Source organism: Phyllostomus discolor, chromosome 12 (genome assembly GCF_004126475.2).
Source record: "Phyllostomus discolor isolate MPI-MPIP mPhyDis1 chromosome 12, mPhyDis1.pri.v3, whole genome shotgun sequence".
NCBI classification, from domain to species: Eukaryota; Metazoa; Chordata; class Mammalia; order Chiroptera; family Phyllostomidae; genus Phyllostomus; species Phyllostomus discolor.
The window spans coordinates 31,514,973-31,534,784 of record NC_040914.2 but is presented as its reverse complement, the minus strand read 5'-3'; the positions used below and the strand labels follow the sequence as shown (position 1 = coordinate 31,534,784).

Genomic DNA, 19,812 nt, shown 5'->3' with positions numbered 1-19,812 from the left:
TCTGGGTATTTACTACAACATGTTGGCATGCCATGGAAGGGTGTGGGAATAGTCGGACAGGCTGTTCAGCTTCCTAGGTGACTTGGTAGGAACCCAGGACCCAGGACCCATCATGGGTCGCATCCCACTGTTTAGTTCAGAACACCCAGGCCTAGAACTCGAAGGGCGGGCTCTAAATGATGCTGAACTAACTCAACTCTGCCCAAGAAAGACATCACGCCTGGGATTTTTACATGAACACTCATGGGATGCCACCAGGGGCAGGTCACCTGTTGTAGCATTTATTAATATGTTGTCACAAAAAGATAAAAAAAGAGAGACAACAGAAATTGAAAGCTAAGCTCTAGAAACAGTCTAATGAGATTTCACTGGTCACACTCTCACTGGAACTACTTGTATACCTGTTTCACTGCAACTTACGTTTCCTATTAAAAATGTTAAAGTTTTCCTGGCTGGTGTGGCTCAGTGGATTGAGCTCGGGGCCTGTGAACCAAAGGGTTGCCAGTTTGATTCCCAGTCAGGGCACATGCCTGGGTTGCGGGCCAGGTCCCCACTAGGGGGCGCGTGAGAGGCAACCACACATGGATGTTTCTCTCCCTCTCTTTCTCCCTCCCTTCTCCTCTCTCTAAAAATAAATGAATAAAATCTTTTGAAATTTTTATCAGAAAGAGAAGGAAGTTCAGACCACTTTACATTGGAAAATCAGCTGGCCAACCTCCTCCTCTCAGGATAACCAGCAGCACCTCGTGGGAAGAGGTGACACAGGACGATTTCCAGCAGAGCCATCCACTCTGAGGAGGAAGCTAAGCCGGCAGGAAGTTGGCCCTGTAGTCCCTGGAAGCGACCCTGTCACACTGGTACGCACCATCTTCCTCAGCTCCTGGTTGGAAACGATGATGACATTCGGCGGGTCCCCAATGGCGGTGGCAGCTCCTCCAATGTTCGTGAAAATCACCTCTGCAATCAGGACTTGTCTTGGGTCAAGGTTGAGCACCTCACATAATCTGTCACAGAGACAACCAAAGCAGGCCTACTGTTCACATTGTAAAAGGTCCGTGGGCAACGTAACTTTTCGTTAAAGCACTTGCTTGCACAAAGGAAGTGCATGCACGTGTGTGTGCACACCTATAAGAAGGGCGGAGCTGGGGGTGAACAATGACGAGGCTACAGAGTTAAGGACAACAGCAGCTCTCAGAATCACATTTCTCGGAAAGTAAGCCCATCACCCCTCTGGACCATCGGTGTGAGAATATATACTGCCCCCTACAGGCCTGGAGGAAACACGGTCCCCTGTGGTAGATCCCAGCGGAAAGCCGGTCCTGGGGCAGCGGAATGAGCGCTGGCCACCAGACCCCTCCGGTCTGGGGTGGGGCCGGGGCAGAAAAGCCCGGTGGCTCAGGCCAATTCTGCCCACCTAGCTCCTTAGCCAGGTGGTTTCCCAAGGAAGCCACAGCATGTTAAAATGTAGCCAAAACATCTCAAGTTAAACAATGAATCTCTGGAACGTGATGGGCCCACAAAACGGCCTTTCTCAGATGCCGAGGCCCTACTGTGCCTTTGCTTTCATAAGGACTTGGGATGTCTTCCTCAGAGAAGGGGCTCGCGCTCTAGAGCGGTGGGTGGGTCCCCAGCTCGGCTGCACCAGAGACTTGTCTAGGAACCTCGGAAAGCCCCGCGACCCCTTGGCCCAGTCCCCAACAGGCCGCTCCCTGGGAGTGGGCCTGCAGGGCGGCCCCATACAGCTCCCCACACGGTCCGGGAGCACGCAGTGGAGACACGTGACTCTGAAGAAAGTTGGGGAAACCTGTGATGTCACGCTCCATGCCTGCGCCGCCGCCTGCGCATCACCCAGTTCCACACAGAGACAGGGTCTCCAGGCTCAAAGCGCAGCCAGCGCTATCGGAGGGGGCGGAGCCCTGGAGCTGAGCAGAAGCTGAGCTGGAAAAGTTTGGGGTTTTTTTTTGGGGGGGGGGCAGCTCAGGACAAGGGTGAGGGCTCAACTGTGCATCTGACCCCAGCGGGCAGCAGCTCCCGGCTGAGGGAGCTCCCAGGACCTGCTTCCAGAAGAAAACAATTAGCATGCGCTCATCAGCGACACCGGCTTCCCGTCCATGTGGGCTGTTTCACGCGACTCGGTCCAGGCGAGGGCAGAGGAATGGGACTAAGCTTATAAAGTCATAAAAACGTGGTGATGTAAACAGTGAACCTGAGCACGCTGACTGACGCTTGGATCTTGAAAGTTGCGTTTTTAGAGAATGTCACTGGAACCGCTACTTTCATATAAAATGACAAGCCCGTTCTGGGAGTAGGGCGTATAAGATAAATCCCGGCGAGACGGAGATGCCTCGGGTGTCCTGGCTGCACAGGGACGCCGTGGAGACGGTGGCCCCTGGAGCCTGCCTGGCTCACATCAGAGAGCGAGACCACATGCTGGGATGTGGCTCGTGGGGGCGGGGTACCATGGCCGTCAAACCTCTGTCACAGCCGAGTGGGGGTGTGGCCAGGGGACAGGATGGTGCCTGCATTTAGAAGCACGCGTTTGCACTTACAGCACCCTCGAAACGTGCTCACTCCATCCCTCGTTTGCCCTCAGAAAGGCCCCGGGCGCTGGGGGCTGCTGGTCCCCTGCCCAGCAAGGTCAGGGCTGCAAGGCTCCCTGCCAGACCTCTGCCTTCCAGCAGGAGGGACAATGCAGCCAAGCCCACACGATCTCTAGCAAGAAACTGGAAGCTACAGACCGTGTCCACGAGGGGGCGCTGCCTGCCCTGGCTCCTCCCCGGCCCTCCCTCCTTCTTCCCCTGCCCCTCAGCCCACTCTCTCCCGCTCTCAGCATCACCGCTCATCAAACGCCAAAAGCATCCTGGCCCAGAATCAGGCTGGAGCCCCAGTAGTACTCCCAGGTGGTGACTTTGAACTTGCTACCTCATGCCTCGTGTCCAGGAGAGTCCCTTGCCTGGCAGAAGCCTCACACCCCTAGCCTGAGTTAGTGCCTTTGATGGCACAATGCAGACCAGGCAGATGAAATGATTCATCCGAAAACCCCTCGCTACCTGGCTTGTCCCCTGCATCCTAGGGGGTACCCGTTTCCCCTGTGTCTCCCCAGGACCAGCCCAGGTGGGTGGGGCTCCGCCAGTGCTCCGCCACACCTGTGACTGGTGCTGGAGACTCGGGGACAACCCCAGGCAGTGTGTCCCCACAGGGGAGCGAGGCCTGTGTCTCCAGACTCTTGAAGGTGGCACCTCCAGCCCACCCCACGTCCTCAGGGGCCACTCCGCCTACCTTATGGTCACGGGAGTGAAGAGGAGCATGGTGGTGACGTTGTCCAGGAAGGCGGACAGGATGGCGGCAATGAGGCAGAGCATGAAGATCATGGCCCACACTCGTCCCCGGGACAGTCGGTAGGCCTGGGGCACGCGGCACATGTGGGAAAGTCAGACAGGACCATCATTGGGCTTTCTGAGAACCAGGGGCTCAAGGGCACACTGCGAGGTGGGTCAAAACTTAGACCCATAGATTCTCAGATCTGCCTGGGCTGTGATCTCGGGGACCACCAGACTCCTGGAGACCTAAAGATACTGTTCGTGTGCCCTAGCTGGTATAGCTCAGTGGATTGAGTGCAGGCTGCGAATCAAAGCATCGCAGGTTCAATTCCCAGTCAGGGCACATGCCTGGGTTGCAGGCCATAGCCCCCAGTAACCACACATTGATGTTTCTCTCTCTCTCTTTCTCCTTCCCTTCCCCCTCTGAAAATAAATAAAATCTTAAAAAAAAAAAAAAAAGATACTGTTAGTACCAAGGTATTGGGAGGAAGAGGCCAGATATCTCTGCAGAAGGTGCAAGATGGTGAAAAAAGCTGTCAAAAATCATAGCAGATGCCCTGGCCCGTGTGGGTCAGCAAGTTGGGCGTCATCCTGCAAACCAAAAGGTCGCTAGTTCGATTCCCCATCTGGCCACTGGCCTGGGTTGTGGGCTTGGTCCCTGGTCAGGACGTGTGCGAGAGGCAACCAATTGATGTTTCTCTCTCACATCAGTATTTATCTCCCTCTCTTTCTCCCTCTCTTCTCCCCCCTTTAAAAAATAAATAAAATCTTTTTTTTAAAAAATCACAGCACGGTCTGTCATTCAGAACTTGCCAAGGGCTTTGCTGAGTAAAATTTTTAAAGACATTTTCAGTTCTAAAGAATACAACCAGGCATTAGCCTTTGTTTCAGCAGGGCTGGGGGAGACTTCCCCCCCCCCCCCCCCCCAAGGGACAGGACCCATACAGATTCTAGGGGCCTGAACTTCTGGCTGGATCCCCTGGGGTTCCAGTTATACATGGGAATGTGTAGATGTTCAAGTGTTCAGAAAGTGGTCACTGAAATTATTTCACCCAAAAAACAAAGAAACCTGAAGTGGATGACTTGACCTGGTTAGATGCTTGGAAATGCAAAACAGACTTTGATGGGCAGCTCTCAACCTGCGCCTTTAAATAATTTATACAAACAGCCAACTCAAGTACTCTTCATCTCCGCACGTCCTTCAGCTGTTCAGGGAGAAGCTGCAAGTGTTGCTGGGAGCCACCTAACTCAGCACAGTGGCCACATTCAGCCTGGCCGAAGTGCATGATTTCTAAAGGAGGGCGGAATTTTAAACTATTTGCTTTAGCCCTGGCTGGTGCGGCTCAGTGGACTGAGTGCTGGGCTGTGAACGGAAAGGTTGCCGGTTCGATTCCCAGTCAGAGCACATGCCTGGGTCTCGGGCCAGGCCCCCGGTTGTAAGAGGCAACTGATATCTCTCACACATTGCTGTTTCCCTCCTTCTCTTTCTCCCTCCCTTCCCCTCTCTCTAAAAGTAAACAAATAAAATATTTTAAAAATATTAATAGAAAATATTTGCTTTAAATAGTTTTCTTCACTAAATAATGCAGCAGTAGAAAAGTAAACAAATGGATTAATTCCTCTAGAACTATGAAATGCCACATCAAACCTACCTTTACAGCACAGTAATCAAAAAAGCCCGTTTCGGAAAACACGGCCACTAGGATCATCTGTGTGGGGACAGGAGAGAAAGGAGACAGAAAGAATGCTTCCGCGCCATCCCGCAGAGACGTTGGCATGGTGGTCACGCCCCTGAGCTCGGCCTCGGTGAGGACTCGCCAGGTCATCCAGCCCTGCTCTGTGCTGGGTGGGCTCCACTCCCGGACCCCTGCAGGGAGCCCCCTGCTGGAGGGCGTGCCCCTCGTCTGTGCGGGGTGTGTATTGTTCCCGCTAAGCTTCACAGCAAACCTCACGTGTTATTATCTTCTCTGCTCTACAGCCTAGGAACCTGGGGGGCAGAGACGCTGGGCAGGGGGTGACTTCTAGTCACCAAACGAGCAGCTGGGAAGAAAGTGGGCCAGAAGGTGGCCTTCTGCACCTCAATGTCCACACATGACAGTTAAACGTCCTATGACTTTTAAACTGAGTTAAATTTTGTTTGCTGAAATAATTAAACAGATTTTCTGTCTCCAGTTTTATCAAGACGTGAAAGTAAGAGCAGCGGCATTGATGGATTATTCTGCATTCTGTATGCATCTCTGTGCAATGTGCTTCTTTCTGTGGGTGACACCGAGTGGGTGAGAATGACCATCCTAGATAATGACAGAAGGTACTGTCCCATTTATACTAAACTGAATCAACTGCACACTTCCACTGACTCTTCTGGAAGATTCTCTATTCCACTTCCTCAGTCAGCAATGCCTTAACCCAGATTCTAACCTAACTTATCCTAAGTCCTGATTCAAAACTAACTCTAAACCTAATCCTAGCCCAAGACCTAATTGTAAACTCAACATTAACCTGAAGCTTTACCCTAACACCCAATCTAACCCATCTAGGCCTTACCCTAAACCTAAGTCTAACCCTGACTCGAAACATAAACCTTGACCTCAAAGCTAACTCTGCCCCTAACCCTAACCCTACCTTAATCATAAACTCAGTCCTAAGTAACCCTAACCCTAAAGCTGACCTTAACACTAAACCTAATTTTAACCCTAGCCCTAGCCGGTGTGGCTCTGTTGGTTGGAGCATCATCCAGTAACCAGAAGGTTGCGGGTTAGATTCCCAGTCAGGGCACATGCCTGGGTTATAAGTTTGGTCCCTGGTCAGGGCACATACAGGAAGCAAGCAATCGATGTCTCTCTCTCCTTCCCTCCTTCCCTGCTTCCCCTCTCTCTAAAATCAATAAGCATGCCCTTAGGTGAGGATTAAAAATCCCATTTAGCCCTGGCTGGTGTAGCTCAGTGGACTGAGCATGGCTGAAAACCAAAGCGTCACCTGTTCGATTCCCAGTCAGGGCACATGCCTGGGTTTCCAGCCAGGCCCCCAGTAGGGGGCGCACAAGAGGCGACCACACATTGATGTTTCTTTCCCTCTCTCTCTACCTACCTTCCCCTCTCTCTAAAAATAAATAATAAAATCTTTTTCTAAAATCCCATTTATTCTAGTAAATCAGTTTATAAGCTCTGTTCATGTCCCACACAAGCCCGCCTGTGCACCTCAAAGTTCCTTTCCTACCAGTCGACTCAGTGATGCTTTATGGAGCTCACCGCACGGTGTCTGATAAACCAGCAAACACACAAATGATTACTCAGGGGCATTTCTCCCTATCACCAAAAAACGACAGGCATTTTTCCAATCATCAGACCTTACATGGTTTATTCATTTGGGATATCCCATTTTTATATCTTAAGGGCAGGAGCTCAAAGAATTTGCCGAATTTGCTAAATGGCAACATTACTTCACTATCAGACTAGTCAGGACATGCAACATTCCGCGCCTCCCCATAAGAAATTAGCTAGACCTGCTCCAACACTCTTCAATCAAGCCCAACTGCCCAGTAGCTTGGTGCCTTTAATATAACGAAGGATTAGCAACAGCAGCAGCAGTGGGAAAAGCAAAGGCTCTGGATCACGGCCACTGAGAAGCCGTGCCCGCCAGGAGAGCTGTAATTACCATGCCGAAGAGCAGCGCCAGGGTCTCAAAATCAATCCACTCCACCACGCGGGTCAGGCTAGGTCTCTGCAATCAAAGCATAAATTCACCGGTCAACCCTGGCGACATGCTCTTGGTGATTATGTGTAAAAATGGGCCACCCGTTAAAATGGACCCATGCCTGGGCCCATCTGAAATCACACCACTCGCCTGCCTCTCTGAAGTCAGATTACAGCACCACAGAAAAACACTCGTCACCCAAAGCTTCCCAATGTCAAGGCTGTGCTTTTAGTAATAAGCAAAGCAAAGCTCTCTTAGATAATTGACTTGAGAGGGAGATTGATTTGTTGTTCCACATACTCATGTGTTCATTGGTTGATCCTTGTATGTGCCGTGGCTGGGGATCGAACCTGCAACCTTGGCATATCAGGGTGATGCTCTAACCAATGGAGCTACCTGGCCAGGGCCAGAGGGGTAAACCTCTTAAGCCCCACCCCTGACAACTCTGTGAAGAACTGTAGCCTCCATTGGAGAATCAGCCCTTGAGGTGAGTGGATTCCATGGAGCCCTTCGATGCTGATGACTGAAAGATACGCTTCTCCTACCCTGTGTTTCTACCCATCTCATGTCCTCCTCGAAACAACCCTGGAGTACGGGGAAGGCCAAGGTCACAGCGAAGTGGGAGCAGAGAGTGTGACGTGAGGGCACTTCCAGAGCCCGGCAGTCAGGAAAGGACCCCACGATGGCTCAGAGGGCTGCCCCCAGCATGCACCTTCCATGGGCCACATTAATGATTTTTAAAACAAAAGAACTGCCCTGGATGGTGTAGCTCAGTGGTTTGAGCATGGGCTGTGAACCAAAGCATCACAGGTTTGATTCCCAGTCAGGGCACATGCCTGGCTTGCAGGTCATGGCCCCCAGCAACCGCACATTGATGTTTCTCTCCCTCTCTCTCTCTCTCTTTCTCCCTCCCTTCCCTCTCTAAAAATAAATAAATAAAATCTTAAAAAAAAAAAAACTGCCCTGGCTGGTAGTTCAGTGGGTTGCAGCATCACCCTGTGCACCAAAAGGTTGCAGGTTCAATCCCGAGTCAGGCTGCATATGGGGGACAGCCAATCCATGTTTCTCTCTCTCTTTCCCTTCCCCTCTCTGTAAAATCAATAAACATGTCCTTGGGTGAAGATTAAAAAAATAATAAAAACTACCACTACCCTTCTCCTTGACAATTAACAAACATAACTGGTTTATGTATGAGTTTTGGGATTCTGGGACCTTTTACCTTTGTTTATACCAACTCTACCCCAGAAAAAGAGGCACACATAATAACTCCTGGCCCTACATAGTTTTCTAAACCAGTTATTATTCTTTGGTTTACTGAATGGCCTTTAGTAGCAGTTTTCAGGCAAATCTTTGGAGTCCACACAGTTGTTTTCAAATCCACCTCTGTGTGGGGCCCCGCTGCTGGTTGCCAGCGTCCTGCTCCCACAGCCACAGCCCCGCCCCCAGCAGGCACTCCGTCTCCCCCCACTCCCACCCCCACCCCCAGCGTCCCTACAATCACGTCCACATCCCTGCCACATGGGTGGTGCTCAGACCCCAGCAGGGCGCCATCACCCCAACATGCGTCTTTAGGGGCCCGCTGACGTCCGCAGGACAGAGCCCACTCCACCTCTCAGGGTCCCAGTCTGACACCCCGCAATACCTGACCTTGTGCAAATGTGTGACCCTGTGACCTTTGCTCAGCTAAGACAGACAAGACGCTGCTGCAGTGCGTGTGTGTGTGCATGTTAAAGTCATTGACAAATACCCATCAGTGCCATAAACTCTGCTACTCCGGGAGGGACATGTGGAAATAGTGCATGAAAAAGTGAAAATAGCCCTGGCTGGTGTGGCTCAGTGGACTGAGCGCTGGCCTGTGAATCAAAGGGTCGCCAGTTCGATTCCCAGTCAGGGCACATGCCTGGGTTTTGGGCCAGGTCCCCAGTAGGGGACGCACGAGAAGCAACCACACACTGATGTTTCCTTCTCTGTCTCCTTCCCTTCCTGTCTCTCTATAAGTAAATAAATACAATCTTTATTTAAAAAAAAAAAAAGGTGTTCCTGAACTGTCTTTGATCTGACATTCTGTTTGGAGCTGAGGCCCCAACAAGAAATGTCACTACTTACGTCACCGGTCACGGCCAGGGCCGCCAAGGCAGCCAGGGATCCCAACATGGCTGCCAGAGTCCTGTGAACGATCTGGAAAGAAACATAAAACATTACTGTCTCCCCATCCCCAAGGGATTTAAAACAACAAGAGCCTGTGTCTGTATAAGTATCAGTCAGCACGGCCATGCTACGCCATCTCTATGAAGGGAATGTATAAATTGTGGGTCTTTCCGTTTCAGCATTTGAGCACCCCAAAACACACCCAGCCTCCACCCTTCATCCTTCTGAAGAAAGGTGCTTTTATTTCCTGACTAATCGGATGATCCTCAAGCAGAAGCAGGAAGCTGGGTGGAGCATGTTCTGCAAGGAAGCCTACAGTAAATTGTCCTTAATTGTTTCCCATGTAATCCCTAGGCAACGGGACCATTAGTTCCACAGCGTGAATCAATGCTGCCCAGCCGCCGAGGCCGTTGTTAAAGCAAAGGTACACAGCCAAACACTTCATCTAACTGACATTTCAGTGTCACCCCTGAATCACAGCAGCATCTTTTCCCTCTAAGTATAATTTCAAATGGACGTGTAATCGTCAAGACAAAATTCGAAGAAAGTCAAGGATGTGGAGAAATTGAAACTCTTGAGCCTTGCTGGTGGGCATGTAAAATTGTGCAGCGATTATGGAAAATCGTTTGGCGGTTTCTTAGAAAGTTAGATAAATGTACCATAGGAGCCAGCAATTTCACTCCTAGAAATCTACCCAAGAGAAATGAAACTATGTGTTCTGTTCAAATCTTTATATTCTCACCCAAGGACATGTTTATTGATTTTAGAGAGAGGGGAAGGGAGGGAGACAGGAGGGGAGAGAAACATCAATGTGAGAGAGAAACATTGATCAGCTGCCTCCAGGACACACCCCAACCAGGGATTGAACCTGCAACCTAGGTAAGTGCCCTGCCTGGGAATCGAACCACAACCTTTCAATTTATGGGACAACACTCTAACCAACCGAGCCACACCTGCCAGGGCATGTCCTGTTAAATTAATTGAACAAGAAGGCCATTATACCAAAGTGATTCCAATGCCTTAGCAGCACACATAAGCAAGCCAAAATCTAAGCCTTTAATAGCTCATGGTTAAGAAATCAAACTCAGGGGGGCGGGGTCTGGGTGGAGGTGGACCAAGGTGGGATGAATGGGGGCAGCTATAATAATGTCAACAGTAAAAAAGAGAGAGAGAGAGAAATCAAACCCTGAGGACAGCCAATCACAAACAGCCAACTAGGTTTTCCCAGAGCAGGCAAATGCTAAGCTACAGCCAATCAAATCGCATCCCTGCTTTGCTCCCGCCTTTTCCCTATAAAAGCCTTTCCCTGCGCTCCTGTCCACAGAACACCACTTCCGGTTCGGTGCTGTTCAAGTCAAACCAATTTGTGCTCAAGGAAACTCTTAAAACTGTAGTATGCCTCAGGGACACCCTGGGTCACACACACCACTGCCTCACGCGACACCCTGGGAGACTCTCCAGAGACTTACCCCGTGTGGGGAGAAAAGCCAGTTCCAAAATGTCACCTGTGGCGTGATTCCCGTCTGGATACCATTCTTTTTTTTTAATATTTTATTTATTTATTTTTAGAGACGGGAAGGGAGGGAGAAAGAGAGAGAGAGAAACATCAGTGTGGTTGCCTCTCATGTGGCCCTCAACTGGCCCACAACCCAGGCATGTGCCCTGACTGGGAATCGAACTGACGACCCTTTGGTTTGAAGCCCGCGCTCAATCCACTGAGCTATGCCAGCCAAGGCTGGACACCATTCTTGAAATGACCAAGTGATCGAACAGCTGGGACCAATCAGTGCCTGTCTATGAGGATGGGGGTTTCAAGGAAGGAAAGGGAGGGGTGTCGTCCTAAAAGCACTGCATCAGGGGCCTGGGGGGGGGCGGGGGGCGGGACTGCTCCACCCCATGGCTGTGGCTCTAAGAGTCGATTGCAGCTTTACCATTGGGTTGGGGGAGCTGGAAAAAGCCTGAGGGGCGTGTCTGCGTGTCTCCCAGCACCATGTGTGTGTGCTGGTATCTCCAAATAAAAACTTAAATTAAAAAAAGCATTGCTGTTCCCCTCCTGGTCATCACTAAACTTAAATCGGGACAGAGCTCAGGATCTCATTCAGCATATCGTTCACAGTTTAAAAAAAGAACAATTAAAAAGAAACCAATTTTTTAAAGACAATATGTGAGCCCCGGCCAGGTGGCTCCATTGGTTGAAGTGTCGTCCTGTTCAGGGCACACGCCTAGGTTGTGGGTTCCATCCCCGGTCCAGGGGCTTATGGGAGGCAATTGATCAATGTTTCTCACATTGATATCTCTGTTTCTCTCTCTTTCTCTCAAAAATCAATAAACATCTCCCCAGGTAAAGATTAAAATAATAAAATAAAAATTTAAAAATAAAAAATAAAAAGAGTATGTGGGGGTCGAGTCACATGACCTCAGGGACCCTTCTTGTTTCAAAATCCGAAGGCCGGAGCGTTCTGAGTTTGGAAAGTTGAGATCAACTCTGTTTAAATATAAGGAGCTTTCAGCACAACATCCTTGTTTTCACTGAAAAACGATGCAGTGGCCACTGCGCGCTGAGGGGGCTTCAGCGGTGAGCAACTGGCCACAGTACATGGATTCCATCCATCCTTCCTGGCGTTTCCCAAGCAAACGGCCCTCTGCAGCTGAAGGAGATGGTTCACGTGGACAGTCGCAGAGCAGGGAATTCGGGCTTGGAGGAGACGTGGGAACAGTGGTAGGTGCTGGGAATTCCTTCCCGTACGTGAGACCCGGCAGCAGCCAGCACCTCCCGAGGCAGGGCCTGGCTGCCTGAGACAACATGTTCCCTCCAGCTCTGAGGGACTAGACACAGCGGGGGACGGGGGCCTCCTGACTCATGGCACAGCCGCACCCATGTGACCAGCAGGCCTCTGCTCCCCGAGGTCCCTCTGTCTCTCACACAAGCTGCCTCACACACAAGCCACCTCTGAGGAGAGGAGGGGGAGTGGCTTGGCCCATGTCCCTGCAGCCAGGGCACAGAACACAGCCACACCTGACCCTCCGGGGGCGGGGGGGGCGGGGCATGGGAAGGGGACCCACCTGGCCGGCAGTGCAACGACTAGTAATATCAGAGCAAACACACAGTGAGCCTGGCCCAACCCTGTGGGACACGGCACACGCAGGGATCACACGGGACATGGTCCAGGAAGGTAGCCGCAGGCCCAGGTCCCACGCCAGGACATCAGTAGCCAGGTGGCACCTCCAGAAACAGCCGCATCCAGTCTGCCCCAGTAAACCAGCGCGTTCTCTCCATTTTGTGGGCGACGGAAACAGAATGCAGAGGGTAACACCACGGACGGACAACAGCAGATGCTGTGTCTCCCTGCCACACCAGGGCAGAGACGAAGACCTAGAAAACCAGGCCTCTGACTTGAAGTGACACAGGGCGGGGTGGGGTGGTGGTGGAGGACCTGCAACGTGCCGGGGATGTGAGTTCAAGACCCAACATCGACCATGTGTGCGCTCTCCTGGGGTTTTGGGAATGTAGGACCTCAGCGCTGGGGAATGTCTATGACAGGGGTGTCAAACTCACTCTCACCAGGGGCCCCATCAGCCTCTGGGTGCCTTCCAGGGGCCACATGTCATGTTAGGACTGTATACATGTAACTACCCCTTAATGAGGGGCAAGGAGCTCGGTGCTGCCACTGGGTAGAAACCAGGTGCCGGGCCGGATAAAACAAGGTGGAGGGCTGGATTCGGTCTGGGGGGGTCTTGTGTTTCCCACCTGTGCTCTACAAGACCCACCTCTCAGCCACCCCATCGGGTGCGGTCAGGTAACCCACCCCAGCATTCTTTTCACCCCACTTCTGTCAGTGCTGACTCTGATATGCAGCTTGTAGATAAACAGTATGTTTGTATACGAATCCTTAGGACTAACTTCCAAAGGTACGGATTTGACCTTCAGGCATCCCAGCTCTGGGAGCTTTGCTGACCTTCAACCAGGAGACACGCGCCAGACCACAGTCTGACCAGTTTTGCTGTCTTTATCGGAATGGACTGCGTCGGCACGTGGAGAACTTCTCACCCCTTCCCCCCATCCCTTTGTTCTGCTTTCCCTCCCCGCCTTCTCAGGAACCCCTGCGTGCCCTGAGACCAGGGATTTGGTACGCGAGTTCACGGCTCTTCAGGCTGCTGGCTGTTGAATGAACTGCTTGTCCTTACACCAGCGCCTGCCTCTCTAGTTTAGGCTTTCAAAGCGGCAGGAGGTTCAGGCACAGGCGCATGCACAGGGCAGTGCTCTGCCCCATCCGAAGCCTCCCCATCCTGGCGCCTGGTGCACGCTGCCAGGGAACGAGCACAGCGAGCATGGGCACCGCCCCCGGAGGGCAGCCATTATAGCCAGAGGCGTCCCGAGATGACACAGCAAAGGCTCTCAGACGTTCTTCCCGGCTCCTACCCTGTTCACAGAGCCCACGGAACACAGCGGTGGAGCGCTCCTGCTCGGGACGGCATCAGCTGCCACCACAACGCACCGGGCAGGCATGGGAGCCCTGGGGAGCCAAGGCCCAGGCCACAGGAGTCTTATGGGCCTGCAAATATTCTGTGCCTCCTTCTTTTTCTTTTTTTTTTTTTAAGATTTTATTTATTTATTTTTAGAGAGGGAAGGGAGGAAGAAAGAGAGAGAGAGAGAGAAACATCCATGTGCGGTTGCTGGGGGCTGTGGCCTGCAACCCAGGCATGTGCCCAGACTGGGAATTGAACCTGTGATGCTTTGGTTCACAGCCCGTGCTCAATCCACTGAGCTATGCCAGCCAGGGCACCTCCTTCTTTTTCCTCATGTGTCCCCAGCGCTTCATGGGTCCTCCCATTAACCAAGTCATCCCAGGAGAAACATTCGTCAGGCAGCTCATACATCCCTCCTTTTGCCCCTCTTTGTGACAGCTGATCAGGCCCCCTCTGCAGGAGAGGGGGCCCAGCACCCTGCCCCGTGGCCCAGGAGGGGTCGTACCCACCTATGCATCAGTAAAGAGTGCGCAGATCCAGCGGGAACAAGCACACCTGCCCTGCTTGCCTGGCCGAGGTTTGTGAAAACCTGGACAGCGCAGACTTGGGCAGATGCCCATAGACCAGAGGGAAATACGGAAGCCCAGCCTTCCCAAGACGAGGTTCCAGCGCGCCACTGGCGCAAATATGCATATGAGTTTGGACACATCAGAGATGGTAAGAGGATTGTTGCCAGTGCTGCTCCGCTCCCCAGGGACACTGCCTGGGACTGAACTGGCCAGCAGTGACCTTGCCCACAGGCACCAGAGAGTGACAGGGGTGAGGGGTCAGCTTCCCCAGCTGTGCAGCAGCTGCTGGAGAAAACTGTTCTCTCCCACAGCATCCGTGTACTGAGCGGGGACCTCTGTGACAGGGAGGGAGGTGGTCAGGAAAAAGACACCTAGAACATCAAAGGACATTGAAGGACTGCCCTGAGCAGCATGGCTCAGTGGGTTGGAGCATCGTCCCATAACCAAGAGGTCACAGTTCCATTCCTGGTCTGGGCGCATGCCTGGGTTGGAGGTTCGAACCCTATGTCAGGTGCATACGATCCTTGGTACAGGTATGTGTGGGAGGCAGCCAGTGGATATTTCTCTCTCACGTCAATGTTTCTCACTGTTCCTCTCTCTCTAAAAAAAAAAAAAAAAAACACACCTGGCTAGTGTGACTCAGTGGATTGAGTGTTAGCCTGCAAATCAAAGGGTCACGGGTTCAATTCCTAGTCAGAGCACATGCCTGGATTGCAGGCCAGGTCCCCAGTAGGGGGCGCACCAGAGGCAACCACACCTTGATGTTTCTGTCCCTCTCTTTCTCCCTCCCTTCCCCTCTCTCTCAAAAAAAAATCTAATTAAGTAATTAATTTAAAAGAATAAGATAGCCCTGGCTGGCGTAGCTCAGTGGATTGAGCGCAGGCTGCGGACCAAAGCATCGCAGGTTCAATTCCCAGTCAGGGCACATGCTTGGGTTGCAGGCCACAGCCCCCAGCAACCACACATTGATGTTTCTCTCTCTCTCTTTCTCCCTCCTTTCCTTCTCTAAAAATAAATAAATAAAATATTTTTTAAAAGAATAAGATAAAGCAAGGAAAGCCTCAAGTGAGAATTTTTTTAAAAGACATCAAAAGATTATTAGCAAGAGCTCTGACCATAAACCTCTAGCAGAAACCCACCCAACGATGCCCCCACCAGGCCCGCAGCACTCCCTACACTCCTGGTGCTAAACCCAACCCTCCTTGACTCTGTCCCCAGCTCCTCTCACCTGCCAGCACCAGAAAGTAGAGCTATCAGAAAAGCAGACCCGGGTTGTGGGCAGGGAGGAAGCTCACCATGTGAGCTGTAGTGCCACCTTCTGGAAAACAAGAGAGGCTCCCAGCAGCCTGCCTGGTGAGTCTCCTTAACCAGAGAAGACACAAAGGTTGAGAATTCTGGAACAAGAGGGAGCAAGAGGTGTGGAGCAGGAGTGTCCACACAGGTGAGGAAGAGCCTCAGGTACAGCGGGACCTTCAAACAGTATATCCCACCTGAATACAACTAGTAAAAATCGGAGGAGGGGTCGGCTGCTTCAAATGCAAAAGCAGCTGCTCAAAATTATGAGGACCATGAAGAATCAAGGGAACATGTCATCGCCAAAAGATAGCAAGTCCCCAGTAACCAAACTCAAAGGCACAGAATTTCCAATCTAACTGATAAAGAATTCAAAATAGCCCTGCCTGGTGTGGCTCAGCGGGTTAGGCGTTGTCCAGCAAAGTGAAAGGTTGCTGGTTGGATTCACAGTCAGGGCACGTACCTGGGTTGCGGGTTTGGTTCCCAGTCAGGGAGTGTACAAGAAGGAACCGATCGATGTCTCTCTCCCTCTCCTTCCCTCCCTCCCCACTCTCCAAAAATAAAGAAATTCTTTTTTAAAAAGAATTCAAAATAGCTCTATGGAGGAAACTCCATGAACTACAAGAAAACACAAGAAAGATATTCCCAGGAAAATGGCACATGAACAAAATAAATAAACAAATGGAGAGAAATCATTAAAAAGAACCAAATGGAAATTCTGGAACTGAAGAGTTTAATACATGAAGGATACACCAAAGAGCATCAACAACAGAGTAGACCAGATGGAAGATAAAATGTGGGACCTGGAAGACAGAACTTTGAAATGACCCAACGAGAGAAGAAAGAAGATGAAATCATGAAAAAGAGCAAAAAGCCTAAGTGACTTATGGAACTCCATCAGACATTCAAATATTAGAATATTGGGGTTCCGCCCTGGCTGGCGTAGCTCAGTGGATTGAGCTCGGGCTGCAAACCAAAGTGTCTCAGGTTCGATTCCCAGTCAAGGTACATGCCTGGGTTGCAGGCCATGACCCCCAGCAACCGCACATTGATGTTTCTCTCTCTCTCTCTCTTTCTCCTTCCCTTCCCTCTCTAAACAAATAAATAAATAAAATCTTTTTTTTAAAAAAGGTTATCTCCCTTTATAAAAAAAAAAGAATATTGGGGTTCCAAAAGAGCAAGAGAAAGGGAAAGACAGTGTATTTCAAAAAATAATAGCAGAGCCCTGGCTGGTGTGACTCAGTGGATTGAGCCCCGGCCTGTGAACCAAAGAGTCACGGGTTCGATTCCCAGTCAGGGTACATGCCTGGGGTGCAGGCCAGGTCCCCAGTAGGGGGTGCATGAGAGGCAACCACGCGTTGATGTTTCTCTCCATCTCTTTCTCCCTTTTTTCCTCCTCTCTCTAGAAATAAATGAATAAATAAAATCTTTTTTAAAAAATGTCACCCTTGCACCCTGGCTGGTGTAGCTCAGTGGATTGAGTGTGGGCTATGAATCAAAAGGTCACTGGTTCGGTTCCCAGTCAGGGCACATGCCTGGGTTTTGGGGCAGGTGCCCAATGGGAGCCGTGTGTGAGACAACCACACATTGATGTTTCTCTCCCTCTCTTTCTCCTTCTCTTCCCTTCTAAAAATAAACAAATCTTTAAAAAAAAAGAAAGAAAGAAAGAAAATGTCATCCTTGCAAAAGATAATGACAGAAATCGGGAAGACCAAACTCAGACGTTTGCAAGGAAAACCAACAGAGGGGTGTGGGCATCATGTCCTGAGATACAGCATCTCCCCTCTTTGCAAATGCACTTCTGGTTCCCGTAAATTAAGGCGAGTCCCCTTGGGAGACTCCAGGTGTTTTCCATTATCACTCTTGAATTTCATTTCACAGTTAATTTTGAAACCGAATGCTAGGAGCTCCTCAATTGCATGTGGAAGAACCCAGAGCAAAGGGAGCTGGCCTCAGACAAAGCCTGTCTCATTTTTCTTCCGTGAGATAACGTGAACAAAGGAACAAAAAAAAAAGCCTTGTGTTTCCAGCTGAAAGGAGCCTGCTGTGGTGATCCTAAAACCATAATTCTGGGGGTTCACTGAAGGGCACGTGGGGGGATGTATTATTTCCTTTACATTATAAAACTTTTTTCATTAACACTAGGTCAGAGAGTTTTAATGTGATTTATTACAGCATAAGGGCATAGAAGCTTCCGCTATAATCATGGAATTATGAGAAGGCCGCATTGGGAAATCCCCTGACGCCCCCATTAGACATGCGAAGTTCAAGAATTAGGGAGATCAGCCCCGTCTTGTTCTTTGGGGATTTTAACGAGAGCTACTGAGACAGACCAGTAAGCCAGGACGAGTGGAACAGGGAAACTGGCCGAGCAATTTACAGCCAGATACGGAAGGTCGCCTCCCTGGAGATGACATCGAGGCTTCAGCTCTGTTTCAGCTCCAGGCCCAGAAAAGCATCAAAACCAGGAGGGCGACCCCAGGACCAGCTTCAGTGACGGAGGACCCCCCTGCGCTGGCACCAGCCAATCAGTGCAGACCACAACCCTGAAGGAACACACCTGGAAACTGATGACTATTTTACTCAAGATGCCCCTAAGACTCCCACCTGCAAGACAGAGAGGACAGCCTCAAGACAAAGGATGCATCCCCAGAACTCCCCTCTGGGGAGCATGCCCATCCCTTTCTCTCCCTCTCTTCTTGCCCCACAGGTGGGCGCATCTCCTAGCCCCTGAGGGTCCCCACGGACTAGCAACCAGGGCAGCGGTGGACAGCGGCAGCTTGTCCCAGGCTGACCCCTGAACCCGTCCCCAAGGCCCCTCTTCTCTGACGTCCCAGTGAGCAAAGGCAGCCCAGCTTGTTCCACGCTAAGCCCCTCCCTGTTTCACTGTCCCCAGCCTCAATAAACAGACCCTCACAGTCACCTGGACTCGTGTTGTGAAATCTTTCCCGCATGAAGTCAAGAACCCACACCCTACAGCTGGCCCCAGGCAGCCCCTCTCAGGGCCTGGTCCCATTTTGGTGACACTCCTTTACAAGGATGAGAAATCTGACCCAAATCCTCAGGTAAGAAAATGGTGATCAGGATTATCTGTAGAACCAGGAATTGAAATAAGCAAGGAATTTCCTGAATGGCCTCATTCCATCGAGCTATTCACAGGCCGAAGGGAACATTGGCTGCTTCCCGTCCCACTCAGTTGAGTCAGAGGCAGACACGGTCCCCAATCCCGAGAGCCAGGTCAGACCAGACCCAGCTGGGGACCTCGGCACCTGCTCAGTCTCTGGAGATGCTCTGGAAACGTTTTGGTGGGGTGATATTTCCTGAGCATTCATTCTGTGCCAGGAGCTGGCTGAGGCACCGGGACTCAACACTGCCCAGAGTGGGCAGAAGGGAGAGAATGAGGTGGTGTTCCCAAAGGTGGCCAGTGTGACACGCCTACAGCAGAGCAGGACAAGAGAGACGGGGCTGTCTGTCACGTCTGGAAGCTGCAGCTGGGAGGGAGGGCAAGTAGGAGGTTCTGCAGGCTGCCCAAGGCTCACTCCCCCAAGGGAGGTGGGGTGCCGACAGAGGGTGCAGGCCGGCGGAGTCCAGAAACCACTGGCTCTGAGAAAATAGCTCTGCCCCAAGACCTAGTGTTAGCATAGGTAGGGGGCTAGTTATTAATAAACAGGGGGCACAACCAGAATCAGACAGTGAGCTTAATAAACTAGGGGGCAGAATCAAATATTAAGCCTAACACACTGGGCAGCTTAACCAGATATTAGGACAGTATTCTATTAAGCTAAACAGAAAGCTGTAGCGTTTACCAACTCATTCACACACTGCAGGGGCCCGCCGCAGACAAGACAAAACCCTCCAAGCAGGCAGGAAAGCCTCCCCAGGCACTGCCAGCCCAGGTCAGATCATCTGAGGAAGTAGGAGGGGGAAATGCCTCTGCTGGGCACGTGAGCAGCAGGAACCAGACGCTGTAACAGAATTTTTGGACTTCGCAGTAGGAGACAAGACAGCCCAGGAAGAGGTGCCTCCACTTTTGGACATGCGCAGAGAGCCAGGGTGCTGACATAGAGGGGCAGAGCCCAGCCTGGGAAAAGGATCCGATTGGATAGGGGGCGTGGAACCCTGGCAGGTCCGGAAAAGGGATTGGTTAAGGGGAGGGCCCAACTCGGGTTAGACGGTGTGAATGACACCTTGCCGGTTACCAAGACCCAAGACCCAAGAACCAAGAAAATACGTTGAGGATTGTCAGGAGTCTCGGGGCAGCTGGTGCTAGAGCCTGCCCACCCTCTAAGCCCTAAAGGTGTATTCATTCCTTCAAACCCAAT

General features: G+C 51.2%; 1 protein-coding gene across 1 annotated transcript in view; it reads right to left on the bottom strand.

The window, feature by feature from the left end:
• The window catches only part of OCA2 (OCA2 melanosomal transmembrane protein), a 113,752-nt gene that overhangs the window by 45,540 nt on the left and 48,400 nt on the right, over positions 1–19,812 (bottom strand). The window contains exons 10-14 of the mRNA XM_036013546.1: positions 9,120–9,191; positions 6,975–7,040; positions 4,973–5,029; positions 3,280–3,404; positions 866–1,004 (exon numbers count right to left, since the gene is read on the bottom strand). Coding sequence (XP_035869439.1) covers positions 866–1,004; positions 3,280–3,404; positions 4,973–5,029; positions 6,975–7,040; positions 9,120–9,191 — 459 coding nt within the window. The remainder of the gene's footprint in view (positions 1–865; positions 1,005–3,279; positions 3,405–4,972; positions 5,030–6,974; positions 7,041–9,119; positions 9,192–19,812) is intronic.